This window comes from Neltuma alba, unplaced genomic scaffold, assembly GCF_004799145.2.
Source record: "Neltuma alba isolate B1F8T4 unplaced genomic scaffold, ASM479914v2 tig00000304_pilon, whole genome shotgun sequence".
Lineage (NCBI taxonomy): Eukaryota > Viridiplantae > Streptophyta > Magnoliopsida > Fabales > Fabaceae > Neltuma > Neltuma alba.
The window spans coordinates 225,680-247,244 of record NW_021632000.1 but is presented as its reverse complement, the minus strand read 5'-3'; the positions used below and the strand labels follow the sequence as shown (position 1 = coordinate 247,244).

Sequence of the window (21,565 nt, the reverse complement as noted above, 5' to 3'; positions counted from 1 at the left end):
CCTGAGTCTTTAAGGGGGCTCATTAAACTCAAAGACACGGGTCGGCCGTCGGTGTTCACATTCAAATTTGCACGTAGAAAGATGGATTTTGGATTTTCATTTTTCTCGAATTTCATTAAATAACAGGTTTATATCAAAACCTCGGTGGTTCCAGCAAAAGTTCAAAGAGTTTTCTTATTTAAACACAAATAAATCAACCAATCAATAACAACAATAACAAGGCTCACAATTCAAGTATAAGTTTACCTCGGAGTGTTTCTCTTTGCGAGAACTTTTATCAGAATGCTTTTTGGTTAAAAGATTTTTGTAAACCTTTCCTATTTCTTTCAAAGACACAGTCTTTGGCATAAAAAAGATGTTGTGCAGATCCAACGTTGGTGTTCTTGGGGTCTTGAGAGGTTCTCCCATTTGCCAAACAAGGAAATGAAGGAAAACTTGAGACCAGAGAAAGAAAGGAAGAGAAATAATAATCACCGATAAAGAAGCAGCTTTCTATGGCAAGAAAATCAGTTTTGAATTGTGAGATAAGGATTGGATTGTGTTGCTTTGTGATGCTCATAGTTATTGTTTTAAGGATCAAAACCTAAAATTGATTTTGTGGTTAGAATGGCGTTATCTCTAACAATCTTATTAATTATCAACAAGACGTTAGCCATTTTCTATTTTAGAAATTTGCTTACTGTGATTAAAAAAAAAAAAAGTAACTAAATTTATGATGACGATCGTGCTGCTATTTTTTAATGGACCATCATAAAGGAACATATATATTTGCTATAAATGAGTCTTAATTATGGATGAGGTTTATTTAAAAATGTTTCTTAAACAAAGGCATAATTTTCCTTTTGGTTTATTTTCTAAATTATCCCTTTATATAACATCTGTTGATAAAGTGGCTCTTGACCCATCATATCGTGGGTTCAATAGTTAAAGGATCAGACACTCTCATCAAAAGAGAAGGATTTGATTCCTAAAAACATGGTGACATTTGGGAACATATTCACAATCATGCAAAGCAAATATTCAAAATCATCAATCATATCCTATATATATACACATATATATTTAAAATAATAGAAATTTCCATAGATTTCAATAAAAATCAAGAAGTTTATATATAGTTCAGACACAGTTAAAATTTAATTTATGTTAGCTATGCTTCTGAGGTAATAGAAAATACATGATAACAACCCATGGATTTTTAAAGTATTATTTTGGTCAAATAATTCAAACATAGATAGATAGGGATGAGCAAGAACTAAATACAAAGGCATCACATATGGATGAATCCTTTGAAGCATCACAACAGATCGCTTCCTCTGCTTGAAACTTGCTTCTTGTACTGAATACCGCAGGCATTGCATAGGGTCTGTATTGAAAAAAATGTAAAATATAAAAGTATAAAAATTATAGAATCAATTAAGAATGTTTAGTAATTGGAAAAAAAAATCTTGTAAACGCATCAAAATAATCAATTGGTATAACATAATGTGTCGGCCACATTTTCCATTCGTTTAAACTGGATTTCTCTCCATACAAAAAGCCAGTAATTAGATGAGAATGAATTCGGCTGCTTAAACAATGTTTTTGATGTTATTGGCTCCAAATTAATCTAAAAAATTATACTAAAATTAATCCAACTATTTACGCTATTTCAGACTCTGATAGCTAAATTTTTATAGTTTCATTGAATGAATATATGTGTTTTATTGTATATATATTACAAAAGCATCAATCTTAAACAGTGAGATTCTAATATAACGGTTGGCTACCCTTGTGTATGGATAGATTGCTTGAAAAATCAGTAGGAAAGAATCATTTGAAAACACAAATTATATCTCCAAAAGAATAACAAAAAGCCATCATATTATATTAAACAAGTATAGGTATATGATCATGCTTAAGTTTGTTTACCTTTGGACCTAGGGGCCCCCTACGCCACATGGGAGTGTTTCTTGTCCGGCAATTGTAATTTGTACAAATTCGCCGATCACAGTTTGCCTCCGGTGCCCGGCGAGGGCGTAAGCTCCTCGGGGTGCCAGAACTGGTCGAAGAACCGTCATTATGGTGAGCTCTCCTCTTGTCATCAAAAGGATGGGACGGTGTAACCATTTTTGTTGTTGACGAAGCTGTGGTGTTGTTGAACATGGAAGCATCATTGTTGTCCCCAGAAGCAGGAAATGGAGGAAGAACAAATCCATTTGAATTTGAATTTGCATCCACTTCCTGCTCCATTCACAAAATATGATTTTTGTTAAACTAAAATGAGTGTATGAGAGAGAGGCTTGATAATATAGAGTTTCACTAATTGATATCGCGTATGTTTTTATGTATGTATTGACTATCATATAAATGTCATTAATTAAGTGGACATCTAGTATTTGTACCTCTCATGCCAGCTATGGTCTTGGAGTAACAGGGCTTATTAGTTGAGTCTAGCTCTTGCAGTATACAGACATGTACTACTATAGTACTGAATTATGTTTACATATTTATGGTTTTGAATTGAAAGTACGTATATACATGAAAATCATACTATACATTGTTTTGCATACTGTCACATAGACATATATACATGTTTTGCATGCGTGTGAAAAGTCACTTCAAGTTTTAACCGTTGGTTATTAAGACCATTGCAATGTCACTTTAAGTTCTATCATATTTTAAGTAAAGGCTCTAGGGCTGGTAATGGGACCAAAGGAAATCATTCTCCCTTATCTTGAAAGAAGAGAGCTATTATTTTAGTCTTTGGTAATTTTGGTGGAAAATATACTTGATTGTATTTTGTTATAAGATGTACTTGGTGTATGAATAATGGCTTGTTATATATTACCTCATGTCCTTAATATAAAAACTAAGTAACTAATTTGAAATATTAAAAAAATTAGTTAGATTAATTAATTCTAACAAAAATGCGTTGACCTCCTTAAACTACTCTCTTTGATCTTGTACATTGGTACTATCCCTTGTGGGAATCCTTACAATTAATAAGGATATTTTAAAAAAATATTATAAATTTGAGAAACAAAATAGACTGAGATCTCATATTTAGGTCAAATTCAATCTCTTATTAGTTTTTATATTAAGGACCAGAAGTAGTAGTATATACTTATGATAATCAGGATGATGGTAGAGGCTTCCTTTTGTTTGTATCAAATGCAAGCACACCATTCTTCACTGTGCTTTGGTGATTTAATTTAATTGGTGACTAACATATTGATTTTTCAATTAATTTTGTTGACTTATAGCTCATATTGTCCTTTGATATGGATAGAGTTGTTTTTTTCCCCTCATAACGTGGGATGTGGGAAAACTTGAGGTAATGGTTATATATGATGCCTATGAATGGTGATAAGGGACTTATGTTGGTAAATTTGAGGCATTAGAGACTGTGTGTTAAACTTGTTTGAGGCTTAATTGGGTTGATTTATGTTGATGAATGAGAAGGGTTTGTTATGTGAATTATGGATTCCAAGTGGCCATTTTCAGGCCCTGTGAATGTTAGGCTAGATTTAAGGTATTTCTGGTTTGTCTTGGAATATTAATTTTGTTGTTATAGGTTGATTTGGTTTGAACTGTGGATTGAGGAGAAATTGAACTCATTTATTTTGGCAAAAACATGTCGTTTCCCTTTTAAGTCCTCTTATTCTGGGCTTGATCAGTGTTTTGATCTTAAAATGAGCTCCAAAAGGCTTATTTTGTGAAAATTTAGAGAAGTCTTTTGATTATGAGTTTAATTTAATTTATGATAGTTTTAATTTATTTTTTTCAAATACAGTTTTGAATTTTTAGGTGTAACTTTGATTTTAAAAAAATCATGAAAAATACAAAATTACACCGTTTCATATCCATAAAGTAACAATATTTATTACTTTATGCATAAGGTAATGATTAAAAAGAAAGGGTCATTTACAGAAAAACACCCACCAAACAATTGGGGGGGGGGACCCAGAGAGATTGATCCGCACCCATGTCAAAGATGGGTAGGGAATCCATAAAGTTATATGGCTATTCCCAATTTGAATATATCCAAATATGGTCACTTTAGAATTTGACATTCAACAGGCACAAAAAGGGAAGGAAATCTTACAACAATTATTGGCTGAAAAAGAAGTACCCAAGCCAAATATGTTAATCAAGAAATTCCCCATGATTTCCTCTTCCTACCATAGGCATAAGAGAACCTATATACTATTTGCACAATTATAGTAGAATAGCAACTTTGGTGTTAATGGAGCGAATGAGTTAAGGACATTTAAACCTATGTAGTTAGGCACCTACCACCCATGAAAATGAAAATAGTTTCACATCACACGCATCTTCCTTGGCAAAAGATATACGCACGGGTTACTCTGTGGGGAATGCTAAAATAAATTTTAGCCCCCGGCCAAAGTTTTATTTATTTAAGGGTTAAGACATTTAAATATTTCAAAGTATCCACGAATGAGTATACAACATCTAAATTTTTTTTTTTAGCTCTAATATAAATGGAAAGTTTTATTTTGTAACATTTCTGCTATAACCGTCATTTACTGTTAATTTTGAACATTAAAGAAAAGAACCAAACCACATAATTTAATAGTCAAACTTAAAAATAGATAATTGCTATAGTATATTTGTCACAAAAATAAACTTTTAGGATATATAAGAGCCAGAAAAACTTTTAGATGCTGGATGCTTTTTCGTGAATACTTTCAAAGTATTTAAACACCTTGACTCTTTATTTAAATTCTAAGCTCCTAATGATTTATTAATTTCTGGATCGATCAGTGATGCAAGTATCATGGTGTTTCTCACCCTTTTTCAAAGAAAAGATGTTGCTGAATTAATAAAGTAAGTCCATAGTCTCATATAGAGAGATAATATGTTTACCACCAAACTCTGCGAAGAGCTATTCAAAGCTATTAAAACATCTTTGAACTACAATCAGACTATCAAATTAAGACAGAACTAACGCTATTGCGGGAAAAACTTTTCACATCAGTCAAATAGCACTTTTTACGTCGATTTGTGAAAGATAGTATATATGGACATAGTAATATGTCTACGATATATATTGACGAAACAATCAATATAGATATAACCTTATAGTTGGTTTCATCAACAATCACAAAGCAAGGTTTGGATTTGAAATGGTTTGCTCAAACTTTTGAGATATTCCAACACATTTGAACTTGTTCATAGACTTGAGAGACAATCATACTACTTCTTGTAGTTCCTATAATAAAACAATTATGAGGATGTTCTTCTAAGTCATAGGCTGCAACTTAAAGCTCATTGAATAATTCATTACTTCATGTTAGAAATGATTGGTCTCAAATTAATATATAGCCCACTTGATTGAAATCATCAAGATCAAACAAAATTCAAATGTGAGTCTTCATTTGTCAATAAAAAAACTCCAAGAAAATTCTAAAAATGTTTCACATATGGAAAATTGCAAGCAGGCTATGAATTCTCCTCTAAACCGAAGGAAATGGCTTTACAAGGATGATGATTGATGAAGCTAAAATAGTGGATGAAGCATTCTATAGAAGTATAGTTTGCTACCCAATGTATATCTTATAGCAACAAGGCTCAACAACTTCTATGATATCTTATCTCAATTCAAATTAATTTCTCCTAAAGGCTATAAAAAGATATGTTTAAACAGCCACAAATAATTCATGCTTTCAAATATAAAAAGTAAAAAGTCAAAATATCAATATATATGTGGTTATTTTTGTTGGGTTATACTTATTCCATCCTTGATAGATCAGGGTCGTCTAAGCCCTATTATATAAACGGGTGCATGAGATAGTTTTTTGTTGTTTAAATAGTTAACTAATTAAAATAATTTCAATCATTCTGACGCTGGACATAAGTGACATGAGGGAGTAAGTTTTGGATAGGTGCTCAATAACCTGTGGACCTCTCTCTCAAAAACTGTTCTGTTTGGAAGCTCTCTTCTCTCCCTCTATGTTTTTGTTGCGTAAGGTGAATCGAGTCTTGATTGTGACACAGTTTCAAGTGGGCAATTCAGATACTCTATTAGATTTATAGATATGTCCCAAAACCCTGCAATTCTAACATTGGGCAAGTTCTTTAGACGATATAAAAAGTATATAAGCATATTATTTCAACTCACTCAAGTCTTTTTCACATGGGGTTATATGCTATATATGGTCGATCTCCAAACAATTTTTCAACCCCTAATTATCCAGTTTCTCTTCCCCTCCTAATTTCATCACAAGCAGCCTATGCTAAATAATTCCAAGAATTTACTATCATGTTTATTTTCTCTATTATGTAAAGAACATTGTAATTAAAAATGAAACTATATAAATATATGTGACTATATATGATGAAGAAACTTACATTGTCAGTTTGATTCAGAGCAGCTTGAGGGGTTCCAACACTTCCAAATATTTCAATGTAAAATTCATCATCACCATCACCATCATCTCGTTCTTCTTCTGAATCTTCTGGCAACAAATTCAAATCAAGCTGCTTGTTTGGACCTCTCACACCATCCACCTTCTTCTTGCTGCTAGATGAAGATGATGATCCATCATCAACTAATAATTGCTTCAACTTTTGAAAATCCATACTTTGTGTCAGAGCTCAAATCTGAGAAACAATTACAAAAATGGAACATACGAAAAGGGTATTTGCAATAAGAATTGCCAAACTAGAATCAACATAAGAAGAATATATTAAAATGGGAATATTTAGAATTGAGTAACACATATTTAAGTACATTTATTCAGGAAGGGATATTGTTAAGTTCATAAAAACAAATAATGATTCTTCTACATAACTAATTTAACTTCTATTGTTAATTTAAGAGAAAAACTAGTTCAAATAAAATTTGAAGCTACTGTTAATTATAATATTACATATAAAATGATTAATTAATTAATTAATTAATCAAGTCGATAATATGAACACAAATCAATTTATTTATATTTTCAATAAGATAAGGAGAGATACAATTTCAAGTATAAAATTTCGATTACTTTCAATTTGTCAACAAAAAATCACATAGATTAATATAAAATATTGAATATAAAAAAATTGCGTTATTCATGTGAAACGTAAATAATGACTCATTTTTTAATATTTGATCAATTCACGAGACTTATATCTAAATTTCTTTTTTGTTAAGTGCTAACTATAGATCAAGCTATCGATAATCTGAAAAAAATCAAGCTATCAATTTTTTTTTACCACAAAACTTAGGCGACCAACCGAAGAAAAACCATAAATGAAAATTTAAGACTAATAAAAAAATTAAAGAATATTATGCGATCAATATTCACATATGTATAGGTATAATGAATCAACAAAAAAATAAAATTTATGGTAAGCTCAATAGTAAGAAATACCAATAAATAAATGCCAATCCATATGCCAAAAACAAAGATCTCTAACGATCGTCATCTTTGTGAAGATCAGAATCATGATTCAAACAAGTAATTTAGAAAAATCAATGAAAAGATTAAAAAAAAAAGAAATTACATTGAAATGATGCGAGTAAAGTTGATAGGGCAGAGAACTTTACGTTGAAAGTTGGTGAAAATGAAGAAACTCTGATTTCTGATGAAGTGTGAGAGTGATAGGCGTTACATTTGGATATAAATGTAATAAATTGTTCAGATTTGGAATATATATAATTATAATTAATTGAAAGAAAATTTTGGCACACGTGTGAATCCAAATTTTAATTCAGATGGTCTATATTTCAAAAAATATATTTTTAATTTTATTAATGGAGTTATTATTTTTTTTTAAAAAAAAAGATGCCATTAAAAAGATATTTTCATTTTACATATTTTGAAAAATAAAATGTAATTATCTTATTTTAATTTTGAAGATATAGATTTTTACAAGTATTATATTCATATTTTAAGATGGGAATTTGAATCGTGTGTTCATCTGCAAGGAGTATTTTTATTAATTAGACAGATATTTATCTTTTCTTCTTTTCAATAAAAGATAACTTAATTACGCTATTTTTTCATTTCAAAAGTTCAAAAAAAAAAAAAATATGCGACGCGTAAAAAATATTATATGTTTATTTGCGTGTGTGTGTTATCGTTCTTATCATAATTTAAAAACTAGGGTTATTAGCTAGTTTGACAAATTTTAAATCTTAAAAGCAATTAAGTATTTAAAAGAAATTAAAAAAATTGATCAAATTATTGTTCAATAAGATATAGTGAATCGCAAGAAAATAATTATGGTATTTAGTTTCAAAATAGTATGCATGCATATTTATTACATGTTTGGTTAAAATAAGTACTTTTTTAATGTAATAACGTAATAAAATATCATTTTTATTCCTAACGTAATAAATTGTGTAGATTCGCATAATATATAAAAGAACCATATAATTAAAATATCTCTTAATCAATAGGAAAAATAATTTGTTGATTCCTTTTTTTTTGAGAGTATAATTTGTTGATTCCTAATGTAACCGGTGTTACTCTATTTTCAATGGCTTATAATACTTCCATAATTTCAAGAACAATAAAAGAATTAATATATGAAGAAAATTCATGAATGATGGCTTTCTCTCACTTTGTCACTTTTTATAAACAATAACTACTATTCTCTATTTGTCTCTAAATATAAGTAATATTTGTAAATTGTTTTAAATGTTTGTAGCAAATTCCCTATTTTATCCTATTAATTATTTATTTTAATATTCAATATATTTATTATTTCATTTTCCGAACTATCATCTCTCTCTATCACACATTTTTTTCTCTTTAATAATTATTTTTATTATAATAATTTTTTATTTTCATTCTTATCCTCTCTTTCCCCATAAATAAGGGTATTTTGGATAAAAAAATTTCAATTCTTACACATCTGTTATCTTTAACTAACTTTTTGATTTACATAATAGAATCTTATGTTGCTTATAAAAAGAAATGGAGGGAGTACTAAATATAAATATTTTTCTTATAAAAAATTCAAATATTAATTTGACACAACATGATAATATTAATCATTTTCATGACCCTTATTAATAATTTTGGTATATTATGGCTTTGTTTGGATTGCAGTTTGTAACGGTAAAAGTCTATAAAAAAGCGTGAAACTGTAACTTATGACTTATTTGGGACCAAATGGTTGTTTGGATTGGGCTAAAAGCCTAACCAACTTCTGGCATTTAACCTCAGTTGGATTCAACGGAGGAAAATATGACTTTTTTATTTCAAACTACAGTTTCACGCTTTCCTATAGAGTTTTATAACTAAACTCACTTTTCTATTTAATCATCCAAACAACTTTTAACTTTTTCAACTGATTTTTTATAAGCACCTATCCAAATATAAATCGCATTACATTAATTGATTTTTACTCTCACTTCAATTACAAAAGTTAGTTAGACTAGAAGTCAGTTAGATTGGAAGTCAATTTTGTCCAACGTCAATCCAAACACACCCTATATAGCTAATAGCATTTGGACTTGGGGTTAAAAGCCTGTTTGGTTAAGTGGTAGGATCTCAAATAAACCCGTTTATATTCAAATAAGTGTTTATGAAGTATATTTGGATTGTTTGGATAATTTTTATAAAACCCGATAAATCGTGATTTTAACCTTCTACCGCACTTGTAGGATAAGCAACAAGAAGTAATTTATGCGTTTGAAAAATCTCGATTAATCTTCAGTAACTAAATTTTCTCCAATATGCCCCTCATTCTCATGGTAATTATTTTAGTTTTTTGTTTTTTAAAAAAACATATAATATGAAACTGTTTTTCTTTTAATTTTATCTAAAAGACATTTTTAAAAAAATCAAATAAAGCTAAACGGATGACATATGATTGAAACAATGCAATCAAATATTCAGGTAATATTCTGATTTGAGGAGCATCATTAAATTAAGAAAATAATTATGACTAATAATTTTTTAGCTTATTTATATATTTATTATTATTTTATCTAAAGTGATATCTCAACATTTACTGTTCCAAAAATCTCTCCTCAAATATTATCTCTACATATCTTGCCTACAATTTTTTAACCTAAACCACTTCAATTTTTTTCTTATAAGGCCGTCGTCTCGTCTTCTCGGATCAATCAAGCAATCAAAAGGTATGTTTCTTTTTATTTGTTCACTTTTTTTATGCAATTCGGAATTCACTAATCTTATTCTTACAAATTTACAGCATCCAATCCTCACCATCCTTTTTGTGAATGACCGTCTTGAATACTTGTGATTGTTTCTTGATTCCTTTTATTTGCTTTTTCTTGAATAATCGTGATTGTCTGTTTTGGTGGTGTGTATAAATATAGATATATTAGTTTGAACTGCGACGAGAGACCATACCCATTTAATATATACCATCTTGTTTCTTGATTCCTTTTGATTGCTTTTTATTGAATAATCATGGTTATATTGCTTCTTTTAAAATATATATTAGTTTGATTGCTTTTTAAACAACTTGATTAACTTCATTTTTTTTTAGTAATTATAAACCCAAAAGTGATTTTCGTAAATGAAAACCAAACATAATCACAATTCTTAAAATCACTTGTAAAAAAAATACCCAAACAGAAATCACGATTAACCAGCATCACTTATCGTCAGTATCACTTATAAAATTCATGATTATCTAAAATTGTAGTTGTTCACCGCTAATCCAAACAAACACTAATTTTGTTGCAAATCACCACATGGTTGCCACCTCTTTAATGTGAAGTTTTTGTTTTGAACCGGCCTTACTTAGGGCATGTTTATGATCACGTTTGGGCCCTCAAACGTGCATCCCAACCAGAGAAGTAACACACAGGTTGAAAAATGATGTTTGGACCCACATGTTGGGTATCAGACTGCCACCAAAACTGATTTATGTAATAAACTCAAAGAAGCTGGTTTTTTTTTTGTGTGGCTACTTGCAAAAAGGAAGGTGGCGGTGGTTGCAATAGTTCTTATGAAGAAAGGGCCAAAGACACTGTTGAGAAAGAGAGTATAATTTCTTTCTAACAATAAATTAACTTTATTTATTTTTAATAATTTTATTTTCATTACTTCTTTTAAAATGGCCGTATTATATATATAATTTCTTTTTAATAATAAATTAAATTTCTTTACTTTTAATAATTTTATTTTCTTTACTTCTTTTAAAATAGTCACATTATATATATATATATCTAATATTATATATGTACTATTTAATAAAATTCATGTCCTTTTAAGTTATTTTGCATTCAAACTTACTTTTATATTTATCATCCCAATAAGTTTTAACTTCTCAAGCTGACTTTTTTACAAAATTTAATCTAAACATAAATCACATTATACTATTTGACTTTTATTTAATTTGACTTTTGTAAAAGTTAAATTGAAAAAAAAATACTTTTGCCACCGCTATCCCAAACACACCCTTAAATAGTTGGTTTCTCCTACTGTTTTTTTAATAAAAAGACAATACTAATATATAAATAATAATAAAAAGAGTTGAAATAGAAATATTCTTTATTCAATGTGAAGTTTTTGCTTCATAAAAAAGAAAAAGAAGAAGAAAGAAAATATTTAATAGCATTTTAAATGTTTGCGAGTTGATATAGAATGTAGTCATTAGCTGATTATTGAGTTCATATTTGACGCAAGAAAAATCTTACGAATATAAATTATCCTAAATAGAGATTTAAATATAACTTTTTAAAATTTTTTATATTTTTTAGATGCTTCTAAGAGATATTCTTCCTGCATTTTTCATTTTATTAGGGGAAAAGAAAAGCAATTTCAAATCTTTTGTTTGAAGTAAATAGCATATAAAATGGCCTTAACTTTGATTTCCTTCGAATTATGCAATAATAATACTCACGATAAAAGCAAGGTTCTTCGGTTTAAATTTTGATGTGGTGGTTAAATGAGAAGAAATATAATGTTAGAAAAATATTTTTTGAAAAAAGCTCAAAGTCCAAGGAAGACGTTATTTGTACAGTGACACAGACACAGGACTCAAATTTTACGTATCTAATTATGGAGATTCATTCATATTTGTTTCCCTCTTACGAACCATCTGACAAATCCCTGTGACCATCAATAATTATTACTACTGTTAAGTCGTGGGTGCGTTTAATTTCAAATTTGGCTTTAAATGCAGGGGATGACATTACTCTAATTCATAAGGATTTTCGAGTGAACATTTGCCAACGAGTTTTGACTCTAATGACATCACTCCATCTTTCTTGTTGAGGAGGTTGGGGGACCAAATCCCTATGTGGTTAAGGAAAAGTGTGCGTTCGTGTTGTGTTTGAATGCGTGAATGGTCCCCCCTATGATTATAGTTAGCATAGGGTATAAAAGAGAGAATGGGCATTCGATTTTTTAGTTCATTCAATTGTTGGTAAAACTTAAAAAACCAAATCCCAAAAAAAAAAAAAACAAACAAATCCAAAATTATAACATCTCGATTTTTAGGCCTATAAGTATCAGAAATAGTCTGAATGAGATAAGTTATCAGACCCTTTTTTAGTAGAGGTCCTAAAGATGAGAAAGGAAGTTAAAGCAGTTTCAGGGACTAAACTGCAAAGTGAAAGTTTTAAGGGGCTAAAGGGTGATCAAAGTTAAAGGCTCCAGTAAAGTCTCAAAGGCCCAGAAAGAGAAAAGAGGCTAGATACAGACCAAAGGTTAAGTTAAAAGCCTCAAAGAGATGGTTTTATGAAGTTGAGCCTAAGCAGTGGTAAACCGTAAATTCAAAAAGTTACGGCCATCAAGGGTAAAAATGGAAAGTACTTAGAAAATTCTAAGAAAATCCCAGAAAATGAGAAATAATATTCTAAGACTCTTTTGTGAAGAGAGATGACGAAAATACCCCTGAGGTAACTTAAAAGGAATTTATAAGTTTATGGCTCAATTTGAGATGTAGAGGTAGATTTAATTGTTTGGGTCATAAGGAAACCTCAGAAAATTATGGTAAAATGGGGATGTATGATCTAAGAGACTATAGAAAATTATAAAATTAGTCTCATCCCCAGAAAACCAGCAAAATGGCTTTAAGAATACTTAAAAGCCAGTTGTGCCGAAAAAGGGCATTTTAAAGAATGATTTTTAAGTGGGGCTACATGTTGAGTTATGACCTGAGAAAATTCACAGATTTTCTATAGAATATGAGGAATTTTATGATATTTTTGGATGAATTTTTAGAGCTCTGGATTGAATAAAATACTCCAGTCAAATATTAAATAATTTTATCCCCTAAATAGGAGACAAAACCAAAGAAAATATCTAAGAGCCATCATGACGATGCTGAGTCAGCGTGCTGAGTCATTAAGCGTAATCATGACACCGACGAGTCAGCGTGCTGAGTCATCAAGCGTAATCATGACACCTACGAGTCATCATGCTGAGTCACCAGAAGATATTTATGGACAGCATAAAAATCAGAACGCAGTATGGGAATGTTTTAGACAGTCTTTTGTCTACCCGTTATAGTGAAATCTCTATTGCATGACTTACTAAGGTTAAGTAGCCCGTCAGTAGAGCTAATTATTTTCATCTATGCTCCTCTGAGATGGCGCCATATATGTACCTTTTATTGGCCAAAATTTTAAGAAGAAGTTGTCCCGGTGGTAGAGGGTAAGTCAGGACCCGAAAAATATCCGTTACGGTGCAAGATTGGCTTGATAGGTGGAGAAATAATTAAGAAAATATTTTTGCACGAATTTTCCATTTATTTTCTCCCTATTTTAATGCCATAAATGATGAAAGGACATGAAAGTGACAAGTGTACGGTTAGATGAGAAAAAGAAAATATTACGTGTACGGCTAGATGGAAGACACATGTACGGTCGGATGCAAGACACATGTACGGTTGGATTAAAGACATGTGGCTTGATGATGTAAGCATGATGTCATCATGATGAGGTAAGCATGATGTCATAGGACACTTGTCACCGTAAGATCAAAAGAGAAAATGGACGGTCCAGATCGAGCCATGTATTTTTAAGATCAACGGTCCAGATTCAGTCTGCTTTTCTATAAATACCCCCTCCCCTCCCTACCATTTCGTCCAAGCATAAGGAATCCATGGGGAAGCTCTTGAAAAATGGTTTCTAGAGAGAGAAAGAAGAGGGAGAAAGAAAGGCCAAGTGGTTCCAAGCCAGATCAAGCTCTAAAACAAGGTATGTGATGGTTATAGCACCTGATTTTATGCCTATTTCGGATTAGTTACTGTGCGTATCTGATTCCAAAATTTTGCATGCTTAAAGTACACTCTGTGAGCTTTAAATCCATGGGTAGAACACTTCATTTGGATATGTGTACGATTTATGGTGATTTTTCAAAGTTAGGGTTTGAAATCTGGAAACAGTGTTGAACTTTTGGAAGAGTTTTGCGTTCCGTACAGTTCCGGTACTGTTTGGCGTAGAATTGGTTCCTGAAACTATTTTTCCCTTAAATTTAACTTAAGGAGATTTCAGTGAGACTTGGAAGCACTCAATTTGGATTTTTCTAGAATTAATTATGAATTTTCAAAGTTGAGCAAAAATTCTGGAAATTCTGCGTGAACAGTACCCGCGAAGCAAAATTTCCAGATTTGGTATTCTTGAATCTACGGCCATCTAAAGTGGTCCTCATTGACAAGAAATGGATCTTAAGGATGGGAAATGATAAGATTTATGTTAGAAAAGTTGGAAAGAAAACCCTAAGACTAAGAGAAAGGGTTGAGGTTCAAGAAAGCTAGTCTTGAATTTTATGTAATCTAGTGGTCCTAATGGATTGTATGATCAATGTGACTATGTTTAGGACCTTTGGAACATCGAAGAGGATGTTTGGTGATGTTGACCAAATGTCCACATGGTTGGAAAGATAAGGGAATCAAAGGAAAAGCAAGGGGAAAGCCATGTTACAAGGTAGTGAACTTACCTATACTGTGTGCTTGATATGTATGCTTGCATGATGTGATTGTGTTGCCATGATGTGACTAAGATATGATGAAATATTTGCAAAGTTATGTTTGCAAGTTTATGTTATGTTTTGCCTTGGCAATATGTTATGGAAACATGAAACGCTTTAGCTTACTTTCCATGGCATTCATGTATTAATGTTATAACATGTCATACATGTGCATTATGTCTTGCATGCTTATGGGTAGTGTTTGCTACTGAGATTCCCCCGAATCTCACCCCTCCCTAACCAACCATTTAGGTCAATCAATGATGGGCAATAATGGCATGAGAAGCAAGGAGAAGTAAGCGGAGAATTATTCTTGTTAATGGATGAGACTGTTGATAAATGTATAATTCTACTATTTTGTGAACTATGTTATGGATGCCAATGATACCATGTATTTAATTATAATATTTATGGCATGAATGAAAGTGTATGAGCATGAATGGGAAAGAGTAAGGCCATGTTATGTATGCCAAAGAAATAAAAAGAATTAAAAAGATGTTAAGGGATAAAACGTAAGTCCTGGAGCAGTGAGTTTGTAGCTCTAGTTTGACTTATCAAACGAGTGAGTTAGGTCATAAGATTTGGCAACCGAAGATATCTGATGTTTCTCTTTAAAATGAGGAGTAGTTTGCCCGATTCCGATAACCGAGCAGAAAGTTATGCCTTTCCAAAGTTAGGCAAAAATACAGTAAAATCCGAAAATGGCCAAATGAACAGTAACTTTTTCAAAGGAAATTGAGCTCAAATTTCAAGGCAATCAGTTCAGAAACTATTTTTTCTCAAAATTTTATCCAAAGAGCTTTCTGTAGAACTTGGAATCACTCAATTTCAATTTTTCTACAATTAGTTATGAATTTTCGAAGTTTGTCACATTTTAAGATGACAATGAATAGTAACCCGTAAATGAAAATTTTCAAACTTGATTTTTCATCAATTGTAGCCTTCAAAAATGATTCCAAATGCTTCCGCAAAGAAATTTAATTGGTATAAACATGAGGTGTTACAAAAATCCCAAAAGTAAACCAGATGGAATTAGGGGGTGTTTGGATAAAACTAAACCGTGGTTTGGAGAATAGCTTTTGGAAAATAAATTTTGGGAAGAATAGATTTTGTGAAGAAGTGATTCTGAGAAGTGAAAGTATTTGGATAGTTATTATCAGAAGCACTTTTTACATGTAGAAATTACCAAAAAGTGTATAAGTTAATATGATAATTATATAAGAGATAGATTTTATGATATATTTTGATTTGAAGAAATAAAATTGTTAATGAAATAATTTTTACTAACATAATTAATAATATATAAGATAATATAATTAATACATAATTAATATTTGTATATATATTTATAAAACATAATATTAAATATGTTTATAGAAAAATGAATTTTTTTTGCTAACAGAAAAATATTAATTTTCTTTAAAGATTTTAAACATGAAATCCCATAACATTTTTTCACAATTAGTTTTTGTATTAACATACTACCTCCGATGTTTAATATAATTAATTAATTAATTGTCACCACATGTATATATATATTCATAAAATATAAGAGTAAAAATATTTTTGGAGAAGATGAATTATTTTGTTGTGCAATTATTTGAGCAAAGGAGGAAAGGAAGAACAATTATTTGAGTCAGGGCTATTTGGTCATCTGTGATGGGCCCATCGTAAGCTTCCAATAATTGGAGCCAAGAAGCAACTTTGATCTGCTTCTGATAAAACCATGGTTTGGGGGTTCAAAACCATGGTTTACCCCCAAACCATGGTTTCATGTTTTCAGGGACTGTTTGGCCGATATTTTTCCCAAACCATGGTTTGGGTCCCAAAACCATGATTTTGGGTGCTTGCCAAACAAGCCCTTAGTGTGTTTGGGTTTTTCTTCAAACCATGGTTTTGAAGAGAAAACCATGGTTTGAAGAAAATACATCCAAACACTATATATTTCTTTCAAAATCACTTTTCAATTTGAAACTATGGTTTGTATAAAAGTAACCAAACACTATAATTTTTTTCCAAAATCACTTTTCATTTGGAAACCATGGTTTTGGATATGAAACCATGGTTTTTCATAAAGTGATTTTTTTTTTTTGCTTTTGAAGGTATAAAATCATGGTTTGAGATATAAATATATATACACATATCAATTACTACCTTTGATCCTTAATGTAAAAGTTAGAAAACTAATTTGTAAATATTAAGAAAATTAGTTAAATTATTTATTTATAATAAATATGTGTTGCATTCTCTAAAACACCTATTAACCATGTGCATTAGGATTATTATTTGATGTAACATTTAAAATGTGCAAACTAACATGAGGACTACTTTGAAAAAAATGGATAAATGTATGAGACAAGATAGATTGATATCTTATATTCAAAATCAAATGGAATACCCAATTAGCTCTTATACTAATGATCGGAGATAATATTAATTATATTTTTTCATATATAATTTATTATTTACAAATTATTATTTCAAACAATATAAATTAAAATCTATCATTTATCTAATTATCATATTAGCTTATATCCTTTTGAGTAATTTGCATATGAAAAAAAAGATTCTGATAACAATTATCCAAATATTCTTACTTTATCAAAATCACTTTTTTTCAAAATCTATTCTTCCAAAATCTATTCACAGAATCTATTCTCCCAAAAAGCTATTCTCCGAAAACTATTTTCGAAACCATAGTTTGAGTTTATCCAAAGTCCAAACACCCCTTTAGTTTGGTTGCGCTGATCTCTATTTATAAGGCATTTCATAGATTTGATGAGGATCAAATACTCTCTTTGGTTTTTTTTAAAAAGATTTTAAAACTTGAATTGGTTTGATCCTTTTCACAAAACTCTATCACGAAGTGTCTAAATATTAAATACGTTTTTATTAATTTTGGTTATAATTAATTTTTTATTTTATTTTCTCATCTTTTTTCTTATATTATGCTCTCCCTCATCTTTTATCTCATTATTATTATTTCTCTCTCTTATTTGCTTCCTTATTAAATAAGAATGTACTTAGAAAAAAAGTTTAATTTTTACATACTCCTCCGGTCCTAATTATAAGACCCAATTGACTTATTTGAGGAGATTAAGGAAGTAAGTTAAGTTGGTTATTTATAATAAATAAGTGTTGTTATTCCTAAAATATCCTTGCTAATTAAGTATATTGGCTAAAACTATCATTATTAGAAGGATTATCTTGGAAAAAAATGTATAAATATAAGAGAGAAAATGGATTGGGTCTTATAATTAGGACCAAATAAAAAGTCAAATTGGGTCTTATAATAAGGACCGGAGGAGTATTTATTACTTTTAACTAATTTTAACTATTTTTTTAATCACATAATTTAGTTAAAAAGATTTTATAAAAAGAATTAGATGAAGTACTTTTTTTCACATATGTCTCTACTATTAACTCTGGTCCTTAATATAAACGTTATTTGACTAATTTGAGTAGATTAAAAAAATTAGTTAAGTTAGTTATTTATAATAAATGGGTGTTATCTTTTCTAAAATATCCTTACTAATAAAGTATATTGACTAGAATTATTATTATTACAAGGACCATATTAGAAAAAAATGGATAAATACAAGAGACAAGGTGTATTAAGATTTTATATTTAAGATCAAAATAAAAGTCAAATAATCACTTATATTAAAGATCGGAGGTAGTACTTATTAAGTAAAGTGAGAGAGAGTAAAAATTAATACTCCTTTCAATCCTTTTTATAAGTTACAAATCACTAAATTATGTAAATTAAGAAGTGTTTAAAATTAGTTAAAGTTAATCAGTATGTAAGAAATTTTTTTTTGAGAAAATTAATCTTTTATTCTCTCAACTTTTAATTCAATTGCAACTCGATCTCTCAACTTTGACTTGATACGACTTAACTTCTCAACTTTTAACTAAGTTAAAGCTCAATCTCTAAATTTTTTCCTATTTAATAAATTAATCTATGTGATGTACAACTCACCTTGAGTCATCACCCAATCACCCTATGTATATGCCGACATGGCTTCCAAGTGAGCTCCATATTCATCACCCGCGGCACTCCCCTGTTTCCTTCTTCTTCTTAGAATCATGCGTAAGGCGAAGTTATTACTTACAGTGTATATGCAGCGAAAAATTATACACCCACCCACGCAAATCAGTCAAAGTCAGGGGGCGTGTTGTACATGAATGGAGGGAACAGATTTTCCGCCCTTCGATCCTCACCAATAAAAAGCTACAATGGCATTTCTACAGTTAAGTATGTTCCTCTGGTTCTTTGTTTTCATGAGCTCCAGCTTCACTTTCCCCCAATTTTCATCCTTGTTCTGTCAATTCTTGGTGGGATACGGGGATTTTGTGGAGAATAATAATATCTCATTGTAAATCTTTCTCTATGTCATGTTAAACCCACCGGATCTGCTGCATAAATTCAACTGCAGCTCCTTCCCAACTTTGATTTTGATTCATTTGCGTGCGTGGGTGTGTAATTTTTTACTGCATGTATTATATATTGTAAGTATTTAAGAAATACCTTCGCCTTACGCATGATTCCGAGAAGAAGGAAAATGAAGAGGAGGAAACGGGGAGCACACGTAGAAACAGGCCAAGCAGCCTGTCAGGCCTAACCTGGCCTGTTTCAAAACAGAAAAAAGCTCAGGCTTTTTAATAGTCTGTTTAGCTTAAGAAACCAAGTCTAGGCTTTTTGAAAAGCCTGTTAAGCTTATTTATTTATCTTAATTTTTATTTTTATTTTGTACTTATATCTATTTTTATTTTAAATTGTAATATATAATTACAACTTGTTTTTAATAATATTAACCGTAACTAAGATTTAAAATATTACTTGTGACTAATAATATTAATCGTAATTAAGATTTAAAATATTACTTATGGCGTTAAAATTTAAATAAAACATGATAATAAAAAAATTATTATTATGTAGTATGTATATTTTACATTTTTTTATTAGTATATCTATTTTTTATTGTGCAATTTGAAAATTTTAAAATTACAAGTTTTTTTAACAGGCTTAGACCAGGCTAGGCTTTTATGCAAACTAGACTCTGGCTAAAAAAAGGAACCTATAACAGGCCACAGGCCAGGCTCAAGCCAGCTTATTGTAAAATAAGCTTGGCCTGTTAAGGACAAAGCCCGACTTGGCCTGCCCGACCTGTTTCCACCCCTACAGGGGAGGTCATGGGTAATGAATATGAAGTTTACTTGGAAGCCATGTTAGTGCATGCAGAGTGATTGGGTGATGACTCAAGATGAGTTGTATACCACATGGATTAATTTATTAAATAGGAAAAAAATCAAGGACTGAGTTTCAACCAAGTTAAAAGTTGAGGAATTGAGTCATACCAAGTTATGATTGAGGGAGCAAGTTGTAACTGTGTTAAAAGTAAGGGACCAAAAGATGAATTTTCCCAATTCTTTTTTTACATATATACCCTTATTAGTAGAGAAGATGCATAGGCAAGAATAAGTGAAAATTTTGTTACGATTAATGCAAAGCCATATGATCAATTAGGACTGAAAGTGGAAAAAAAAAGTTACATTAAAATTTCAAATATCTCTGAAGTATAATTATAAAAAGGACTATATCTATTAAAAAAACTGTAACTTATAAAAAGGAATAAAAGGAGTATATGATGTTGAGTTTAGTACAACTGAAAAGGATAATGTTAAAAATTACATGAATTAAAAATGACTTATATCTACAACCGAATGAAGTATTGCACTACCTTCAACTTTAGGTGACCAGGACACTTAAAAAGAATACTCTAAGGGTAAATTTACATCTTAAACCTTATTTGTTGATATCCAATTTTTGCTTTTTAATATTAATATTTAATATTTTACTTACACTAAAAATAATTGCTGAATACAACATATGTCCGTTTTACATTGAACGAGTCTCCAACTTTAATTCATGACAATAGATTCGTCCTCTTTCAACACCTCACATGCACCTAATATAATTATCATGGGGAAGGGTTAAAGAACATTGAATAGAATTTCATTCTTATGAAGTAAAAAGAAAATGACTAAATTAAACCATTGTGTCAAATAAAAAGAAATGAATAGGTTCCATTCTAATCACAAACCTTTTTTTTTTTTTTTGCCAACCTAATCACAAACCATTATGTCTTAGCCCTATCATTTATATAAATAAAGTATGAGTTAATGTGTAAATTTACCTATAAATTTTTTTAATCGTATTGATCAACCTTGAAGTAGAAGGTGGTGCAATCTCATCTCTAGAGTCCAAAATGTTATTTGAAACCCCAATTTTTTTTTTAATAAAATGTTGTTTGGACGAGTCTTGAGGCTATGAAAGTATGGGCCTTTGTGTGTGGCAAAACATGTATGACTACTTCCACTAATAAGAGTTAGTTTAGTTGGTAAGGCGTCGCTTCATAATCCATAAAATTGTGAGTTCAAATCCTACTAGCAATCTATAAGTACTTCCTGTAAGCGCTCTAAAAAGCATCACTTTGAGAATTGATTTAGAAAATATTTTTTTGAACAGATTTTACGTGCAATCTAGAAAGAAAGTGTTAGATTTTCTAAACCATCTTAATCTAGACTGATTCTAGGTGAAATCTAAAATGCTGTTTTTAATTTGTTTTTTTTTTTGCCAAAAAACTGTTTTTAATTTGTTCGAA

At 30.2% G+C, this 21,565-nt stretch overlaps 1 protein-coding gene across 1 annotated transcript; it reads right to left on the bottom strand.

The window, feature by feature from the left end:
* Positions 1–1,297: 1,297 nt before the first annotated feature.
* Positions 1,298–6,585, bottom strand: LOC114717108 (GATA transcription factor 18-like). Its single transcript, XM_028902224.1, has 3 exons — positions 6,355–6,585; positions 1,912–2,223; positions 1,298–1,366 (listed from the first exon to the last, which is right to left on the bottom strand). Exons 1-3 carry the CDS (start codon positions 6,583–6,585, stop codon positions 1,298–1,300), a joined length of 612 nt encoding a protein of 203 aa, XP_028758057.1.
* Positions 6,586–21,565: the final 14,980 nt, after the last annotated feature.

Coding starts and splice junctions, on each gene's coding strand:
- LOC114717108 (XM_028902224.1), bottom strand. CDS start 6,585: ATGGATTTTCAAAAGTTGAAGCAATTATTAGTTGATGATGGATCATCA. Junction 2,224..6,354: donor CTCTGAATCAAACTGACAAT/GTAAGTTTCTTC, acceptor TGAATGGAGCAG/GAAGTGGATGCAAATTCAAA. Junction 1,367..1,911: donor GGGGGCCCCTAGGTCCAAAG/GTAAACAAACTT, acceptor TTTTCAATACAG/ACCCTATGCAATGCCTGCGG.